The sequence below is a fragment of the Eutrema salsugineum genome, unplaced genomic scaffold (assembly GCF_000478725.1).
Source record: "Eutrema salsugineum unplaced genomic scaffold, Eutsalg1_0 scaffold_10, whole genome shotgun sequence".
Classification (NCBI taxonomy): domain Eukaryota; kingdom Viridiplantae; phylum Streptophyta; class Magnoliopsida; order Brassicales; family Brassicaceae; genus Eutrema; species Eutrema salsugineum.
The window spans coordinates 6,733,716-6,751,246 of record NW_006256908.1 but is presented as its reverse complement, the minus strand read 5'-3'; the positions used below and the strand labels follow the sequence as shown (position 1 = coordinate 6,751,246).

General features: G+C 33.2%; 4 protein-coding genes and 1 long non-coding RNA gene across 8 annotated transcripts; 4 read left to right on the top strand and 1 right to left on the bottom strand.

Annotated features, from left to right (window-relative positions):
• Positions 1-259: 259 nt before the first annotated feature.
• On the top strand, positions 260-2,796 carry LOC18027882. The gene is made up of 2 exons (XR_002896535.1): positions 260-2,247; positions 2,433-2,796. It is a non-coding gene; the product is annotated as an uncharacterized LOC18027882 (long non-coding RNA).
• Positions 2,797-6,898: 4,102 nt separating this feature from the next.
• Positions 6,899-10,459, top strand: LOC18027881 (SPX and EXS domain-containing protein 5). 4 transcript variants are annotated; one of them, XM_024148483.1, is made up of 15 exons: positions 6,899-6,974; positions 7,404-7,549; positions 7,745-7,844; positions 7,966-8,051; positions 8,160-8,198; positions 8,316-8,408; positions 8,479-8,595; positions 8,668-8,763; positions 8,849-8,962; positions 9,060-9,113; positions 9,198-9,245; positions 9,320-9,470; positions 9,586-9,751; positions 9,830-9,899; positions 9,990-10,459. In XM_024148483.1, the coding sequence occupies exons 3-15, from the start codon at positions 7,763-7,765 to the stop codon at positions 10,266-10,268; spliced, it is 1,395 nt and encodes a 464-aa protein (XP_024004251.1). In that variant the 5' UTR covers positions 6,899-6,974; positions 7,404-7,549; positions 7,745-7,762; the 3' UTR covers positions 10,269-10,459. The 4 variants fall into 4 exon arrangements, with proteins under 4 accessions (XP_024004251.1, XP_024004249.1, XP_024004252.1 ...); XM_024148481.1 differs by lacking the exon at positions 6,899-6,974 and adding an exon at positions 7,034-7,057; XM_024148484.1 differs by lacking the exon at positions 6,899-6,974 and having other exon boundaries at positions 7,253-7,549; positions 7,969-8,051.
• A 301-nt stretch (positions 10,460-10,760) lies between these two features.
• LOC18027880 (uclacyanin 1) lies at positions 10,761-11,845 on the top strand. Its single transcript, XM_006410300.2, has 3 exons — positions 10,761-10,992; positions 11,087-11,222; positions 11,300-11,845. The coding sequence occupies exons 1-3, from the start codon at positions 10,827-10,829 to the stop codon at positions 11,808-11,810; spliced, it is 813 nt and encodes a 270-aa protein (XP_006410363.1). The 5' UTR covers positions 10,761-10,826; the 3' UTR covers positions 11,811-11,845.
• Positions 11,846-12,336: 491 nt separating this feature from the next.
• LOC18027879 (beta-amylase 6) lies at positions 12,337-14,863 on the top strand. The gene is made up of 7 exons (XM_024148467.1): positions 12,337-12,633; positions 12,716-13,189; positions 13,259-13,423; positions 13,511-13,777; positions 13,872-14,081; positions 14,167-14,400; positions 14,492-14,863. The coding sequence occupies exons 1-7, from the start codon at positions 12,439-12,441 to the stop codon at positions 14,693-14,695; spliced, it is 1,749 nt and encodes a 582-aa protein (XP_024004235.1). The 5' UTR covers positions 12,337-12,438; the 3' UTR covers positions 14,696-14,863.
• A 965-nt stretch (positions 14,864-15,828) lies between these two features.
• LOC18027878 lies at positions 15,829-17,099 on the bottom strand. Its single transcript, XM_006410298.2, has 3 exons — positions 16,811-17,099; positions 16,375-16,580; positions 15,829-16,257 (listed from the first exon to the last, which is right to left on the bottom strand). Exons 1-3 carry the CDS (start codon positions 16,907-16,909, stop codon positions 16,068-16,070), a joined length of 495 nt encoding a protein of 164 aa, XP_006410361.1. The 5' UTR covers positions 16,910-17,099; the 3' UTR covers positions 15,829-16,067.
• Between the last annotated feature and the right edge of the window lie 432 nt (positions 17,100-17,531).

The following is a 17,531-nucleotide window of genomic DNA, read 5'->3' as shown; positions in this document are numbered from 1 at the left end:
TAATTCTATCATGATTTAAAAAATTTAAATTTGCATATATATATATATATATATATATTATTGATAAACTAAACTATTATATATATAAAAATTACCGCGTGTACACGCGGAGTTTTATCTAGTCTTATATATAAAAGAGAAAGGACTTTCTCCCGTAGCTTGACACGTCATCACCTAAAAAAGTGACACGTGTCACTCTAATTGTTACAGAAAAACAACGAAAAGTCTGAAAAAACTTTTAATTTGGATTGACCTTTCCTCTTCATCTCTTCGATCTCTTCTTCGTCTATGGTTTCCAGTTTCCAGGTTTCTTCATCACAGTCAGTCATCGTACTTCAGTTATATGGTTTTCGCTCTCGATCCCATTTTAAATTTCTCTCTTTGGTTATTGGACTAAGTAACTGAAAATTTACAGTGCAGTAGAGCTAAATCGCCGCTTCGAGATACTGATGGTATCGGCGGTGTGGGAGAAGCGTTATGCTATTTGATGCTTTATATGTACGACAGATGATTAAATTGATACGGGGTAATCTCGAACAAAAGTTTTTTTACATCTTTCCAAAATCGGCTATCACTTTGAAGCGCTTTAAGAGGTGCTTATCCGAAGTTAATCTACCGGCTGAGATCTCTGATTCATTTATTGGTGAAGAATCCCGATCAAAGATGTTTGTACGGGGAGTAGACGTCATCGTCTTGATTGAATTATGATATACCTTTAGATTGTTTCATAATACTCAAGTTTTAATCTTGATGGTGCGTGATAATCTGGCAACTGAATGTGCCCGCTTCGTCTTTTGATTTCTTCCTCTTTCTGTTTATGTTTTGGAACACTTCCTACGTTTCTCATATTTGTGTTTGTTTGATAGGTTTTTTGTGTCTGAAACGATCCTCAAGTCAAGATTGTTGTTGATTCTGAAAGATCCGTGATTTAATTTAACTTTTGCTCGAATGCGATTTAGCTTTTGTGATGTTTCCAAGAGGCTGTCAAATAGTAGAGACTCGGGCTACACAGATAACTAAACCCGTCTTGAATTGCCAAGACACCATGATTTTGTTCAGAAACTTATTTCTTGTCTCATGATCACAGCTCTGCTGCAGCCTGCAATGGGTTATGTAAACATGGAGAAGAGATGGGTCTTCTCTCTCGTCATCACATTTCTTAACTGGTTTTCTCTCTTTTTTAACAAGAAGGTGATAGGCTTAGAGGAATTAAGGTAAATAGCAATTCAAGGTCTACATGATAATGCTGGTATTCGCTATGTTGTCTCAAAGGTAATAAACTCGCATGCTTCCAGTTGAGTTCTTCTGTTTTTGGATCATTATTGTTATGTGTGCTATTAGTAATGCTATATTTTCTAACTTCATGAATTATCGGGAACTTTCAGTTTCCAGTTTCTGTACTTTGCTTTTGAGAATATAATTTAAGAAAGATGTATAGAAATGGATTTGAGTTACTTGCTTGGTCAATGCTTGCTTTATATTATTCTCTTGGATATAGGCTACATCATGTAGCAGCTTTTACTGAGCTACCTGTCACTGGATCACTCCATCTGGTTTTCAGAGTTAGCTAAGAAAAGGCCATAGTACAATCAAAATTCAAAGAGGAACTTCTGGTAAACCCTGTAAGTTTTTTTTTGGGTGATTTGATACTCGAACATTTTATTGATGGGGTTTGTGAAGAGAAAGATTATAAATTTAATTGGTGTATGTTTTGCTCATCCCTTGCAGAAATATTTCATCAAAATTCTGATGAGATTGGATACTGTTCTTGTAAAATGATAGGTAGCTAGGTTTATTGAATAGGCTTTGTCGCATTTTTGCTTACATGAGTGAACAAAGCAATGAATTAGACAGTAACATGTGTGACTCTCATTAGCTAATATGTTGACCAAGTAGAATGCACTGATGCTCGACGGGGATCCATTCTTTCCAATAATTTTGAACCAGAAGCTTACATGTCTTAGTAGAAGTGACCCTCTCTTGTTTCAGCTAAAGTATTTTTTGTGGAAAACTCATAACAACACTTACATGTCATATGTCCTCCCACCAGAGTTAAAGGAGACTCAAGGGACGTGCCTCTGATTTTGGCCTCACAAAGAAGCTTTTGCCTATTTTTTGCAGTAATCTATTTCCCTTTCAAATATAGGATTTGAAGACAAAGTTATCTTGTCTACAACAAACTGCAATTCAGTTAGAGCAAAACACTTTTGTTGGACGAATTAGGGAGCTTGCTTCCTAAATCCAAAGGTATACTTTTATCACTTAGAACCAGGGCAACCATGATAACCTCTTTTAATTTAAACGTCTATATTTTTTTTGGTCCCATCATGTTTATGGAACATTCCTAAACCCTTCGTTTTAAACACTTCTCACTGCATAAGCTTATGTTGTCCTGTTATTTTTTCATCCTGAATCTATATAGATAAATGCAGGTTACAATCTTCCTAACGAAAAAGAGGATTATGATCTACAAGTGACGTGTATAATGAATATTTTTGTGCTAGAGGATTAACTAAATGAAGCTGGCTAAATATTGATAAAGGCAGCCTTCCACCGTGGATCTTTCTTATATTTGTATAACGTCTCTAAGATGTTTGTCTATTAGTGGTGCTACAATTTTTAATGAGAGAAGTCACTTTGAAGTGGAAAGGGTTTTGTGAAACAAAGTTTCTAAAGAAGTTCGTTATTGTTTAGGGCTCTAACTCAGCATGAGTACGAGACCTATGCTAACTCAATTGTTGTTAATTTAAGTCAATTTTATGCTAATAATATTAACTGTTAGGTCTTTTGTAAACCGTTCAAGATGTTCTGCCCTTTAGATTTCCGGAAAGAGATAAATAGTACCCACGTTGAGAGTAGCAAAGGGCAAAGATATGTTTTTGAAATTGTATGGTTAGAATATGTATTTAAGAGAAAATAAGTCTCACTCAAATTAATTTTATGCTAATGTGTGATTAACATCATCGTAAGTGGAAATCCTATGGTTTAATTTTGCATCCAAAAGGAAAAATAATTTTCTGTAAATAATTTTGTATGCTCTTTCTTTCTTGTAAGATATGCCAACAAGATCACATGTAACTATATAAATTTAAAAATTTCTCCATACTTGTATAAAAAGGTAAGTAAATTAATTCAAGAAAAAAAAAAAGCATTGTGTATTATATTATTATTTAGAATAATTTTATATAAAAAAGAGTTCAGTATGATCTATTATAAAAAAAAAAATCTTATAAAAAAAAAATTCGCGTGTCGCGGAGGTATTCACCTAGTAATTTATAATTTTAAAGTAAGGTCGTATTGGATCAAGGGGTGATTATACATAGCCTCATTCACTTTGCAGTGTATTTTAACGCAAGTGTGAAATATATATATATATATATATATATATCACGACACAACCTTACTTGTAGCCTTCAACTGCCAGATTCATATAAATTAGGGATGATAAATGTGTAACTAGGGAAAAATATAGTGAATGTTAAAAAAAAAAAAGGAAAAAAAAAAGTGAAGACAGATGCATACGAGGTGTGTTCGGTCCGGTTTTCGGTTTGCATTTGAAAAAATTGAAAAATCAAAACACAAGAAAATATTAGTTCTCGGGTAAAAAACTAAATAAAACTGAGATAAACCCGAATATAAAGAAGATATTGGGCCTGCTTGATAATACTGGTAGATAAGGGAATTCAGATTATATATAAGGTTTGGTTCAACATCAAACTTATTTGGTTCAACATCAAACTTTGCATTAACCAAATTTGAAATTACAAAGCAATATCCTCTTGCACATAAGGTTTTAATTTGTGCGAGAGGTAATTCATAGTGGCAGAAGCAGCAAACACGTTAATAAAACGAGGGCTGTTTATCAGGGAAGAAAAATTCATATGTTCCTTGCCACTAAAGGTACACGCACATAAGGATCCGAGGCAAACACTTGACGGCAAAAACAAACTAAAATTACAATTGTAGATTGTAGGAGAGGTGAATCATTTGATCGTATCAATCTAAGAGTCCTTTTCATTTTGAGCTAGCTCATATTCAGATTGGTCACCGTTTTTGACAAATCTACCTTTGTCTTTTCCTCGTTAGTTGATGATTCGGATCAGCAGCAGCAAAATCACTTGAAGAAACAATAGGCTTGAATTTGACAGACTCTGGTGGCACTGTGAATAAAGCCTACATGTTCGGAAACTGTACCAGTGATCCCTTAAGATCATGAGTTGATAAATGGCAGATTAGATCTGAGATAGAGACGATCCAGATTGAAGAGACGCATTGATGATGTTACTTGTTTCAGCAATGGAACATATTGATTTGGATTTTAGCTGAACAGTTGTTGAGTTGGATCAGCAACAATTTCAATTTTGTTGACCATTTGACTAACCGAAATAACCACCTTCGATAAAGAGTCTTGAGTCATTATGGTTAATCGTTTTTTACAATTTTTCTTCACCAATGTGGTAACTGGTTAAGGAAAAAAAGGCTAATCTATTCTATTAAAACAGAAACACATTTAGTACTTGCTTCCAAACACTCCTAATTTTTTTAAGTGTTTAAAAATAATTTTAATAATTATTTATATTTAATTTCAAAAATTAGTTATTAATTTAAATATTTTAGAGTTCCTTAAATATAGGTAATTTAGATTTGATTTGATTTGATTTGATTAAAAATAATAAATCAGATATTAATTTAGATTTGATTTAAAGATTCTAATTTAAATAATTTCTATACTATTAAACATTTTTATCAAAAATATCTAGAATTTAAAAAAAAAAATAATTCACATATGAAAAATAATGGTCATATTTGAAATATAAAATATTTATAATGATGTAAATGATATGATATTTATGTTGCTTATATAATATATTTACGTTTCTGATTTATTTATAAATTAATAATAAAATAATAGGTAAAATTCAAATGTATAATTTAAATATTAAAAAAATATATTTTTTAAAATTCATAGAACTAAAAATATATATAAAAACCGGGTTAAAAATATTTTGGTAACTAAAATCACTAATTTTGAATTATACATGTATATCGAAAATATATTTTTCATACACAAAATAAAAATATAAAAAATAAAAAATTATTGCATACACTATAATGTGGTTTGAAAAACCAGTTGTACACTCCCTTCGTTGATTAAATTTTAGAAAACTATAATGCTAAATAATACTGTTAATACATCTCAAACTTTTAACAAATATTTATATTATACGGTAATATGAACGGAAAAGTTAGAATTATGTTTTTATAATAGTTCATTTTGAATTAATATTAGCGGATAGGTTAAAATTATATTTTTATAATTATAATTAATTTTAATACTATAAAAATATATCTAAACACAAAAATCAATATTTTCACTTATTAAAAATATATTTATAAAAATAATTATATTTAAACTCAAAAACACAAATTATATTACAAAATTCGTTAAACAATAAAAAATATTCTCGTGCGAATGCACGGAGTTAAAATCTAGTCTATTATATTAAAACAGAAGCACTTTTAGTACTTGCATCCAAACACTCCCAAAATTTTTTTTTTAAATAATTATTTAAAAACAGTTTTAAGATTATCCTATTTTGTTGTGATATTATTTTTAAAAATACATTTTCTTTTATATATAAAACTAATTTCGAAAATTAGATATCAATTTAGATAATTAAAGATTTTCTTAATATATATTATATTTAATTTAAAATTTAAAATATTTTTAAAAATTCCATTTAAATATAAGTCTAAAAAATTAGATATAATTAGGTTAAATTACTTTAGACTTTTTTAAATATAGTTTTGATTTAATTTAACATTTGAAATTCAAATAATATTTTCATAATAACACATATGATTAACGAGTATGATATTGTAATTTTTAATCGTAATCAATCAGTCAAAAATTTAACATATTAAAAATTGATAAATATTTATATTATATGGTAATTTGATGAGATGGGTTAGGTTTTTTATAATTGTGGTTTTATCCGTGTTAAGTTATCATAACATGCAAGATATTAAATGAAAAAATTATTTTAAAATTAATAAATCTTTATATTATATTATAATATGAACGGACGGGTTAGAATTATATTTTTATAACAACAATTTTTCAGATTAATAAAATGAACGAGTTAGAATTATGTTTTTTAATAACTATTTTTTTCAATTAATAGAATAAATGGGTTATAATTATTATTTTTATAATTGTGGTCATAACAATCTAAAAAAAATAAATAAAAATTATATATAAACAAAAAAATAATTTTTTTCATTTATTAAAAAAATTATATCTATAAATAAAATATAAATTACACTACAAATTTGATAAAAATTCCCGTGCGAATGCACAAAGTAAAATCTAGTAAATCATTAATTTTGTACATTTACCAAAACGAATAAAATGATGACCCGCATTATCTTATCCGCGGACCAATAAGTTGACTTAATTTCGTTTTGTTTATGTTGTCAGAATTTTTCAAACTTAATTTATAAAATAATAATATGCTAAAAATATGATTAAACAAATTAAAATAGCTCAAAAAGATATCACATAAGTCAAATTAATTTATTTAAGACACTGAGATATGTAGTATTAAAGATATTGAGATCATGCAATTACGTGGATGGAGGTACAGTTCATTCCATTTGTAGAGAATTTTTCTTAAGGAGATTTACTTTTATAAAATAAATCTATAATATCATATTCAGAGATTTTGCCTTACGTAGATGAATTGCTAAAGTCAATCAATTACATAAACCGTTGACAAAAACAAAAAAAAACATCGATTTTCTTATTTAACTAGAAAAAAAAACTCGTTCGATTTGTTTATCTCTATCTCGCTGTCATGATTATTGTCGAGTTTATATTTGTTGTTAATCTTCATCAACGTTACATTTTTTTTTGATAACTCGTTTCTTCATTTGTCGGACCAATTTCCATTTAAAGAGGTTTCTCTTGAGAGGTATCCAATAAGAACGGTTGATTTAATTGGTTTGTTCATTTTCTGGGTTTGCGTTCGAAGTCGTCTTCCTCAATAGTCAGAACGTAATACCATTATCATTTGCTATCTATTTCACAGAAAGTTACAAACTTCAACGCAATGTTAACATTTTATTTTCACGATTCGTGGAAAAAGTAAATATGATTTCTTAATGCGAGTTTCTTCTATTATTATTTTCCGCTAAAGTACAAAAAAGGGTTTTAATTTCTCATCTCCGATTTAGGGTCCTAAGTCTCTCAGCCGCTTGAAAGTCATCGACTTTTTGTGATTCAGATTGAATCTTTTTTTTTTTTTTTTGAATTCCAGAATTTCCCCTGAAAATTGTGGGTTTAATCGATTTTGTCCGATTTGGATTAACATAATCTCGATGCAATTGTTCATGTTGAGCAGTGTGAGGCGTTGTTCTTCAGAGTAGCAAGTTTGTGAGAAGTTTCCTGTTTTGGAAAGGCTTGATTTGTCTTCTTCTTTCGAAAGTCGTTGAGTAGTGTGACGCCTCCAAGCGTTTAGCAATCGGTGAAAGTTTCCTGTTTTGGAAGGTAACCACTTGTCTTCTTCTTTGGAAAGTGGTTCACTTTCATGGTTATTATACAGTAGTTTAGTGGGATTTCTTGGAGAGTTAGGTTTTGCTATGTCATTTGTTTGCGATTTGGTTTTAGAACAAAAACGAGACAGGGATATATAAATGACAGCTGTGGTTATAAGCTTCTTCTCATTTTGTTTGTATATTGAAGGTTTTGCTTGTGGCATCTATGTTTGGGGGTGTCTTGTCTGTGCCTGTGAATAATCCCCACTTGCGCAAATCTGGAAGTAGAGTCATCATCGCTAATCTTGGTAATCAATTTCTCATATTTTTTTTTTCGTTTTATCTTTGAATACTAGAAAACATCAATTGTGCCAAGTGATATTGAGATAGAAAATGTGGAAGATGGTTACTGAGAATGAGTTTTGACAGGAGAAAATGACCTGAAGAGCGGCGCAAGTATGCTGCTAGGCACCTTTGCGAAACTGCGAAGTCCTGTATTCCTTAGAAGTCTCAAGGTTTTCTTCCATTTACTCAAATCCCTGGATTTTCTGTAGAGTTTGATTATGTTTTTTCATATCATATCATTGAAAACTGATTTGAGGTCCACAATCTTAATTCTCCAGGTTGCTCTGTATATTGCCGGTCTTTATGTTTGTGGAAAGGTTGGATTTTATATTCTTCTTCTTCATACAGACAATGACTTTAGCTTTTGATTTGCATCCATTGTTTTGAGTTTTGACTCTTGTTAATCTATGGTCATGTTAAAAAAAAACTTGCAGATTGGATGGGAATCTGTAATGAAAATGGGAATAGACACACGAGAACTGTTCTTCTATGAGACATTTCTGTATTATAACCCTCTCCTTCTTATTGTAAGTTCTTGTCTAGTTACCTAGTCAAAATCGTTTACGTGTGTTTCCTAATGTGTCCCACTACTTTCAGACAGTGATGGTTTGGCTCTGGGGTGTTAATTTGTGGGTTTTTTCTCGGTCTGGAGTCGATTATGCAGCAATCTTTTATCTAGGACCAGATCATCTTAGTCACAAAGAGATATGGAAGGTAAACAAATCTTAGCTTAGACCATTTTTTTTAATACTTTGTCATGCGTTTCTAAATCTGCCGGTGTCACAGTGTGCCAGGTGGATGACGACCATTATATTGACTAGCATGACTGCATATCTGTATCTATACTCGCACGGAGATGTATCGTTGGCTGCATTTCAACCAGTGTAATAGATGCATCTTCTCTTAAAGTTGAATCGAAGAGCTTTTGATTCATTTGTTCATAGAGTAACCTCTTCGATGTTTCCAGGTTGTTTTGTATTTCTCTGCTGTGATAATTCTGATCATCCCTTTCAATATCTTCTACATGCCGTCTCGCTACTACTTGCTATGGACTTTTTGGCGCATTCTCTTCCCTGTGCAGGTAAAGGAATACACTTTTTTTTTTCTTTTTTTTTTCCTAGTTAAAGATTTAGATTGTTTTGCTAACATCCTCTAACTTTTATTTGGACCACAAACAGACTGTTACTTTTTCAGACTTCTTTCTAGCTGATATCCTGACTTCTATGTCAAAGGTAACACAGTTTTTTATTATCTTTCCACTACATGTGTTGAATGCAATTGTTGAACAAAAAGAACAACAAAAAAAACTTCTGCAGGTGTTGTCTGATTTGGAGCGATCAGTATGTCGTATGGTACACAGACAGGTCAGTAAGTTTCCCTCTTCCTCGTGACTGAATTATCCATCCCATGTTCAGTGAATCTGATAGATTCATTGTAGGTAGCTACTATTGCATGGTTTGAAGCCGATTCGGTTTGTGGGAGTCATTCAGCTGCAATTCCCTTGGTTCTTGTTCTTCCTTATCTTTTCCGTCTCTTCCAGTGCATTCGTCAGTACAAAGACAGCAAGGACATTGCAAACATCTGGAATGGTAATGATCCTATATCCGAGATATTGCATTTTGTAATTAAAAAACCGGTCTTTTTTTGGTTGTCTTTTGCCGGATTCTTAACATCACTGCCCTGTTTTTTCTTGTTTTTTTTCAGCCGGGAAATATTTAACGGCAGTGCCTGTCATCTTTCTATCAGCACTCAAGTATTTTATCGATGCTGATACATGGACTTACTCCATTCAGCCTGCGTGGATCCTCTTTGGTCTAGCTAACACTTTCTTCTCCTTCTTTTGGGATGTATTACGCGATTGGGATCTAAGGTAGTAAAACAGAGTTCTCCAATCTTGGATTCACTTGTCAGATTTTAGATTTCTTAATCCCTTTTCTTGCTTTTGTAGTGTCTTCACTCGGATTTTCAAGTTCACAAGACCAAATCTTTGCTCCCATCTTCTCTACGGACGCCGTTGGGTAAACTAAAGCTTCCATCTTTCCTTTAAACAGTCCAAACCTCACTGCATGGTGTTTTAAAACTAGCTATATGTGTCTGAATTTTTGCAGGTGTATGTTTGGGTAATTGGAAGTAATCTGGTGCTAAGGTGGACATGGACGTATAAGCTATCAGCTCATCTCCGGCACAACTACATCACAGTCTTCATCATCACTCTTTTGGAGATTTACAGGCGTTTCCAATGGGCGTTTTTCCGTATAGAGAACGTGTGGCACAAAATCAACAATCCCAAGCGTACTTCTCATCAATCTAATCCTATTTCACTCCCAAACGATAACAGCAGCGACCAGGAGAAATTACTCGCTCAGAGTCACAGCCTCGGTGTATAAAAATCCCACAGCTTTCTTGTTTTTGTGCTGAGTTTTTTGAAAACAAGTTTTGAACAACAAGCACATACAAACTACTCTTTTAACTTATACAATGACTTGTAACTTCCATTTACACAGTGAGAGAGAGACTACATTGGCTCTAATGTACAGGAAGATGTGTAACTTTCATATACTATTTCTTTTGCAAATAATACAACCTTCACCTGTTTTTGAAAACTTGAAAGCGTTAAAAGGAACTTGCTTTAGGTGCAACTAAACTGGTTTTGTAGACAAGTGTAGCACCAAGAACATATGTCTGGTTTTAAATGGATTAGGTGAAATTAAAATAAACACTTTCTTCATGCATTATTAGTTCTTTACTTGTTCCAACATAAATACTAACTCTCAACAGATACAAACACAAGTTGATTATTTACCAACTCTTTTTAATCATTCCTTCTCCTTTAACCACTATAAATACACACAGTTTGACACCAAATCTAAAGCACCAAGCATCATCATCTCTTGATCTATCTTTCAATTATCTTGTTGATTTTTCCCCCAAAACAGAGAAAGAAAATGGCATCCAGAGAAATGCAGATCATCATCTCTCTCCTCGTGACTACACTCATTGGTTTAGCAGTAGCTACAGACCACACAGTTGGTGGTCCTAGTGGTTGGACCGTAGGAGCTAGTCTTGGAACTTGGGCTGCAGGACAAACATTTTCTGTTGGAGACAATCTAGGTAATCACTAATCACACATCTCTATAATAGTTTAGTTTAACTCTGTTTCAACATAAAAAAAAAAAGTAAAAAACTCTGTTTTTGCTCCATACAGTTTTCGCTTACCCTTCTGCATTCCACGACGTCGTTGAGGTCACGAAACCCGAATTCGACAGCTGTCAATCTGTTAAACCGCTTATAACATTTGCTAACGGAAACTCCATTGTTCCTCTTACTACTCCTGGAAAAAGGTTCATACTTTCACATACAAATCAAGACGAAATTGATGATTCATATATATATAAGTTCTTGATCAATCTTGTTCTAGGTACTTCATTTGTGGAATGCCGGGACATTGTACCCAAGGGATGAAACTCGAAGTAAACGTTGTTCCAACAGCAAACGCAGCACCAACCGCACCGCTTCCAAACGCTGTCCCATCTCTGAACGCACCTTCACCTTCTTCTGTTCTACCTGTACAACCCTTGTTGCCTCTTAACCCCGTTCCTGTTCTCTCTCCATCTTCTTCTTCTTCTTCTTCTTCTACTCCGCTTCCTTCCTCCTCTCTGCCTCTTATTCCGGCACAGTCACCGGCACTTTCTCCTGCGGCTCCGGCTGCGGCGGGGACTTCTCTGCCGTTGTTCCCGACCACACCTGGTAGCTCTAGCAGCACCACCACCAAAACCGTCGGGAGCTTCCCTTCTAGTGCTACTGGCCCGACGGCTGATCTTGCCGGCGCTGGAACTACTCCGGTTGACTCCTCCTCCTCTTCCACCGCCGCTAAAAGCATTGGTTTGGGATTCGGATTCATGGTCGCTATGATGCTTCATTTGTTCTAAGTGTTGAAGTACATAGACACATTGTGTTTGTGTTTTCTTTCTTTTGTTTATATGTGAAAATGCGTGTTGTTGTATATGAGAAAATGTGTTGTTTTTTGGTGTTCTTTTCTCCTGTGTATTTGTCATTGTATATCCTTATTTTTCATATATTATTACAATTTTTATAAATACACATATATTTCAAGGAAAACTAATATAGAGTACAATTTGTAATCTAGTATTACTATTACGCAGACCATAATCTAGTATGTTGAATACATATGAATTTTTTTAGCACTCTTAAGTGAATTTATAGGTCATAACAATATAAGCAAAAGAAAAATCTAGTTTGACATCTCATTTCACAAAAAGAAAAAAAAAAAACGAATAGTATCACATAGATATTTTATATATGAATTATGATCATTCTTCTTAGTTCCGGAAAATTACAAAACCAGTAATAGAAACGTGACTGAACAAAAAAGACAAATATAGGCAAGAAAATCATGGCCACGTTTTGTTGATAACATACCAACGCTTAGAAAGTTAGCAAATTTATGATCACGGAAAGAAAAAGAGAACAAAAAAACTGGTCTTTGTGTTCAGTAAAGCTTAATTTTGTGGGTAGTTTCTTAAAGCACAAGATACCATGACAAGCGTATTGCGGATGATGAACCCTAATCTGATCAACGGAACAAATCTCCACAAAGGATCTCCGATTTTAGTTAGAGCTGAAGAAAGCAAAAGACGAGTCCAATGGAGATTTTCAATCAAGCAAGGATCTTTAAGAACGCCACAAGCCACTGCTTCTTCTGAAGTGTCTTCCTCTACAACAGAGCCAAAGGTTAGTGATGACAAGAATCTTCGAGCCTTTTCTAGACAACTTTCAAGTTTTTGGTTTTGAATCTTAGACCATGAAAACGCAGGCGAGAGAGTTCAATACGACGACGTATGACGACAAAATGCTGACCAACTATGTTCCTGTCTACGTCATGCTTCAGCTTGGAGTCATAACGAACGATAACGTTCTTAAAAACGCAGAGAAGCTCAAGAAACAGCTCAAGAAACTGAAACAGAGTCAAGTAGATGGAGTAATGGTTGATGTATGGTGGGGAATTGTGGAATCAAAAGGTCCAAAGCAATATCAATGGAGTGCTTACAGAGACTTGTTTGAGATCGTACAAAGCTGCGGACTAAAACTACAAGCTATAATGTCGTTTCATAGATGTGGTGGCAACATTGGAGATGATGTGAACATACCAATACCGGAATGGGTTCTTGAAATCGGGGATTCGAATCCGGATATCTTCTATACGAACAAGATTGGTAATAGAAACAAAGAGTGTTTGTCTCTTTCTGTAGATAACTTGTCTCTTTTCAGAGGAAGAACAGCTGTTGAGGTATAAGAACCTCTTGAGTTTAAAAAAAAAACCCTTGCTTCCTATTGTATAATCTTGCTCTGTTTCAAGATGTACAGAGACTACATGAAGAGCTTTAGAGAGAACATGGAAGATTTCATTAGCTCTGGAGTTATAATAGACATTGAAGTAGGGCTTGGTCCTGCTGGAGAGCTTAGATATCCTTCTTACAGTGAGACTCAAGGATGGGTTTTTCCAGGAATCGGAGAATTTCAAGTAAGAAAAAGGAAATGAGACTCTTGATTTCATTAGGGTTTGAAAAAAAACAAAGCTTTATAAGTTTTTTGTTTTTCCATTGCACAGTGTTATGACAAGTATCTAAGATTAGATTATGAGGAAGAAGTTAGAAGAATCGGGCATCCGGAATGGAAACTTCCAGAAAATGCAGGTGAATACAACGATACTCCAGAAGAAACTGGATTTTTCGAGTATTCAGATGGGACTTACCTTAAGGAAGAAGGAAAGTTCTTCTTGTCATGGTACTCAAGAAAGTTGGTTCTCCATGGTGATCAGATTCTTGATGAAGCTAATAAAGTGTTTCTTGGGTGTAAACTCAAGTTAGCAGCAAAAGTAACTTCAAATCTTGTTGAGTTTATGTAAGACACAAATTGCATTAGAAAATAGAAACAAGATAAAGATTTAATGGTTTCTTGATTTTTTTCAGGTCTCTGGAATCCATTGGTGGTACAAATCCGAAAGTCATGCAGCAGAACTTACGGCAGGTTATTACAATCTGGGAAACAGAGATGGTTATCGTGAGATTGCGAGAATGATGCGTAGACATCACGCTATCTTGAATTTCACTTGTCTAGAGATGAAGAACACAGAGCAGCCAGCAAAAGCTAAGAGTGGACCTCAAGAACTTGTTCAACAAGTAATCAATTTTGATCTTAAGTAACAATACTTTTTGTATATATGATGCTACTTAAGTTGATTTTTTAAATGGTTGATTTTTAAAGGTTTTGAGCTGTGGATGGAGAGAAGGGATTGAAGTTGCAGGAGAAAATGCGCTTCCGAGATTCGATAGAGATGGATATAACCAGATTATACTAAACGCAAGGCCTAATGGGATTAACCGAGATGGTAAACCGAGAATGTTCGGGTTCACATATCTTCGGTTATCTGATAAACTACTCAGCGAACCAAATTTTGCAACGTTTAAGACGTTCTTGAAACGAATGCATGCGAACCAAGTAAGCAATCAAATAGGCTCTATGATAACTGTCTTTGCTTCAAGATTCATACAGCATTTTTTGAAGTTGTTTGTGTTGATTCATGATTCAGGAGTATTGTTCAGAGCCTGAAATGTACAATCACGAGCTACTTCCATTGGAAAGATCGAAAAACAATGAATCTTTGGAGAAGTTAATGGAAGAAACAAAACCAATTGATCCATTTCCATGGTTGGAAGAGACAGACATGAGTATTAGACCCTTTGAGAGTGTATTCTCTCTCTTGAGAAGCACATTCTTGTGGAACAATTCCTAGACTATGGACATAATATTACTGAGGTAAACATGTAATGTAAGTAAATAATTTGTTGACAAAAACAAAATATTCTTTATGGTGTAAATTTGAAGCAATAGTTTTGTATCAACTATATCTGTGAACATGTCGGTTTTCGGATTAGTGTTCAAACCACCACAAGTAGACCGATGTACGAAATAAATAATTCGAAATTATTTCTAAAATTAATATGTTTAACCTCTTTTCTTTTACAACTGTTAACATTTCAAATGACCCCAAAAACAAAACAAAAAACAAAACAAAGAAAAAAAACAAAAACAAAACAAAAATCGGCTTACAAATTTCCAGATGGTAACAAACTTGAGACTTGACCTTCATTCGGTTTATTAAAAGTTTTTATTTCTTAAAAAGAAAATATCTGTTTTTAATACGTTTTGTTTAGTCACACTACTTTTTTTATGTCGGCAATTCATTCATTAATCATCTCCGACCCACTCTAGATATCATCAAAATAGAATTTAGACTCTCAAACCTCACTCCATATTTCATTTTTAAAATGGAGTAATTAATTGGATTATTCTAAATATAAAATAAGAAATAGGTTACTGCAATTTTTTAAGTCATTACTCCACTTTTGGAGTAAAAAAATAGTGTGAAGTTGGAGTAAAACTCAACTCTGTTTTAAAAATTACTCTAAAATGAAGTAAAAAAAAATTGGAATTATACATTGAAGATTCTTAAATAACATTAGGGTACATTGTTCCAAGAAATCAAATAGTTGAGGAGATAGCCATACTACTTTAAAAAATATAATATGTCGAATTTGATTTAAAAAGTTTAAATTGGCTCGATTAAACAGATAGTATGAAAATTTGATTATGTTGGTTAGATTATAGATGATGACTTTACTGAATTTCGTAATAACGTCTGTGCATCTGTCTAGTGTCATTTAAAACTCTTTATGGATATTTTCTAGAATTCGAATTTCGAGTTTCGAGTTTTTAAAAATTTCCCGTGACAAGGAACATAGATGTGTCTGAACGTGAGAACGAGAGCATTGAATTAATTTCAGGAACCAAAGCAAAGACAAGATTCCATTTAACGTCATCATTATCACTTACTGCATTTTTAACCCCACATGCGACAACGGAGCGTGACATAAAGCTTTCATTTTTGTTTCTTCAAAATGACACGACTTTCCAAATTACAAAAGAGACTTCGAAATAAGAGAAACAATTCAAAAAAGGAAACAAAAAAAAGAAAAATGTACTATGTTAAATAATTAAAAATTGCTACACAATTACCATGGAACATACATAGTCAAGGACATGGAACATACATAGTCAAGGACAAGGACCCACCTGGTTCCAACACTTATCGTGAACTCTCTTTGTCACTTAGCAGCTTCGTCTTTAGCAGCAGTGGCAGAAACGTAATAAGCGACACAAAAGAGGGCATGAAGAAAACACAAGATCCCTCCAATGGAGAGAAAATGGTGATGTGTGAATCCACAAGAGGATCTTGACTTGCTGTTTGACATCGTTCCAATCACCAAAGCCCCGAATCCAACGGCGAACACGATCCTGTGGTTATCATACCATCCAATGAACACACACCACGTGTCATTCACATAATTTGGACCAACCACAATTATTATCAAATGCCAAGAAAGATTGTATTGAGAGAGGTTAACGACGTACCAAGTGAGGACGAGACAAGCCATGGAGATTTGCTTAGTGGAAGAAGATCTTTGAAACTCGTCTTGAGAGCAAATACAGAGACAGCCTCCGACCAAGTTGATGAGGACATGAGCCATTACCAATATCGCGGCTGCACCTAGACCGAGCCTGAACGCATCTTGGCTCGGCTCTCTACACTCTAATAACCATAGCCTCATGTGCTTCACCTGCAAAGTGTTATTTTCCAACAGATACTCCATTTAAAATTTAAAGTTCTTATAGATTAATTTTGTTGGATATTTTGTATACACGGAGGTCCTCCAAAAAAGAATATACATATTTAACACGTAATAAACCTTTTGCTTATAAATGAAAAAATTTAACCATCATTATCATCGTGTATTGGAGATAAAACATTAAATTCGAGAGAACATATTTTTTTTTTTTTAAAAAAAACCTGATTTTGGGAGACTTCTGCTTGGATTCCGAGGATTGCAGCAGCTACATCTAAGCCCACTATGACTAAACAAACAAGAATACCTCCTATCTTCGTCATTGTTTTTTGAACTCCCTACTAGGATTTGGTTTTGTTGGAAACACTTCGAGAAGTTTAAAGTTTAGAATGTGAATCAAGAAGAAGAGAGCCCTCTCTGTGAGGGAGAGAATATTGTTTGAAGAGGGAAATTAGAATGGGTATTGGCGTATTGCAAAGCCTACTGAGTAGTATTAATCTTTTATGACCAAATGGGGTGATATATAAAGAGTGGTAAGTAAAGGTGATTGTGAGTGTGAGAGAGAGACAGCGAGAAAGAAAGAAACTTAAGAAAACAACAATAAAAGTAGAAAATGAAATAAAAATAATTTTCTTGTTGGTGACCATGACATATAGTCTTGTTGATGAACATTATGTGTAGTTTATCTTAATATACTATTTTTTACAAACAAATCCTAGGAGTATTATTTTAAAATTATTTGATTATTTTTTACTATATATGTAATTTGATCCATTGTCAATTTTATTTTCACTAATTTATTCTAGATAACACGTATACTAAATTTATTTTCTTATTGTTTTTTAGGATAACTTTTGTTCAATTCTATTTTTATTCACATGTTTTTAAATCATATTGATAGATATCAATAGTTAACTATATCTTCTAATATATATTAATTAATTC

Excerpts from the sequence above, each read along its gene's own strand:
- LOC18027878 (XM_006410298.2), bottom strand. The coding sequence starts at position 16,909 with ATGACGAAGATAGGAGGTATTCTTGTTTGTTTAGTCATAGTGGGCTTA. Across the intron at positions 16,581-16,810 it reads CAGAAGTCTCCCAAAATCAG|GTGAAGCACATGAGGCTATG; the intron begins GTTTTTTTTAAA and ends AACACTTTGCAG. Across the intron at positions 16,258-16,374 it reads GCTTGTCTCGTCCTCACTTG|GATCGTGTTCGCCGTTGGAT; the intron begins GTACGTCGTTAA and ends TGATAACCACAG.
- LOC18027880 (XM_006410300.2), top strand. The coding sequence starts at position 10,827 with ATGGCATCCAGAGAAATGCAGATCATCATCTCTCTCCTCGTGACTACA. Across the intron at positions 10,993-11,086 it reads TTCTGTTGGAGACAATCTAG|TTTTCGCTTACCCTTCTGCA; the intron begins GTAATCACTAAT and ends TGCTCCATACAG. Across the intron at positions 11,223-11,299 it reads CTTACTACTCCTGGAAAAAG|GTACTTCATTTGTGGAATGC; the intron begins GTTCATACTTTC and ends ATCTTGTTCTAG.
- LOC18027881 (XM_024148483.1), top strand. The coding sequence starts at position 7,763 with ATGTTTGGGGGTGTCTTGTCTGTGCCTGTGAATAATCCCCACTTGCGC. Across the intron at positions 8,052-8,159 it reads TATTCCTTAGAAGTCTCAAG|GTTGCTCTGTATATTGCCGG; the intron begins GTTTTCTTCCAT and ends TTAATTCTCCAG. Across the intron at positions 8,199-8,315 it reads GTCTTTATGTTTGTGGAAAG|ATTGGATGGGAATCTGTAAT; the intron begins GTTGGATTTTAT and ends AAAAACTTGCAG.
- LOC18027879 (XM_024148467.1), top strand. The coding sequence starts at position 12,439 with ATGACAAGCGTATTGCGGATGATGAACCCTAATCTGATCAACGGAACA. Across the intron at positions 12,634-12,715 it reads CCTCTACAACAGAGCCAAAG|GCGAGAGAGTTCAATACGAC; the intron begins GTTAGTGATGAC and ends ATGAAAACGCAG. Across the intron at positions 14,401-14,491 it reads AACGAATGCATGCGAACCAA|GAGTATTGTTCAGAGCCTGA; the intron begins GTAAGCAATCAA and ends TTCATGATTCAG.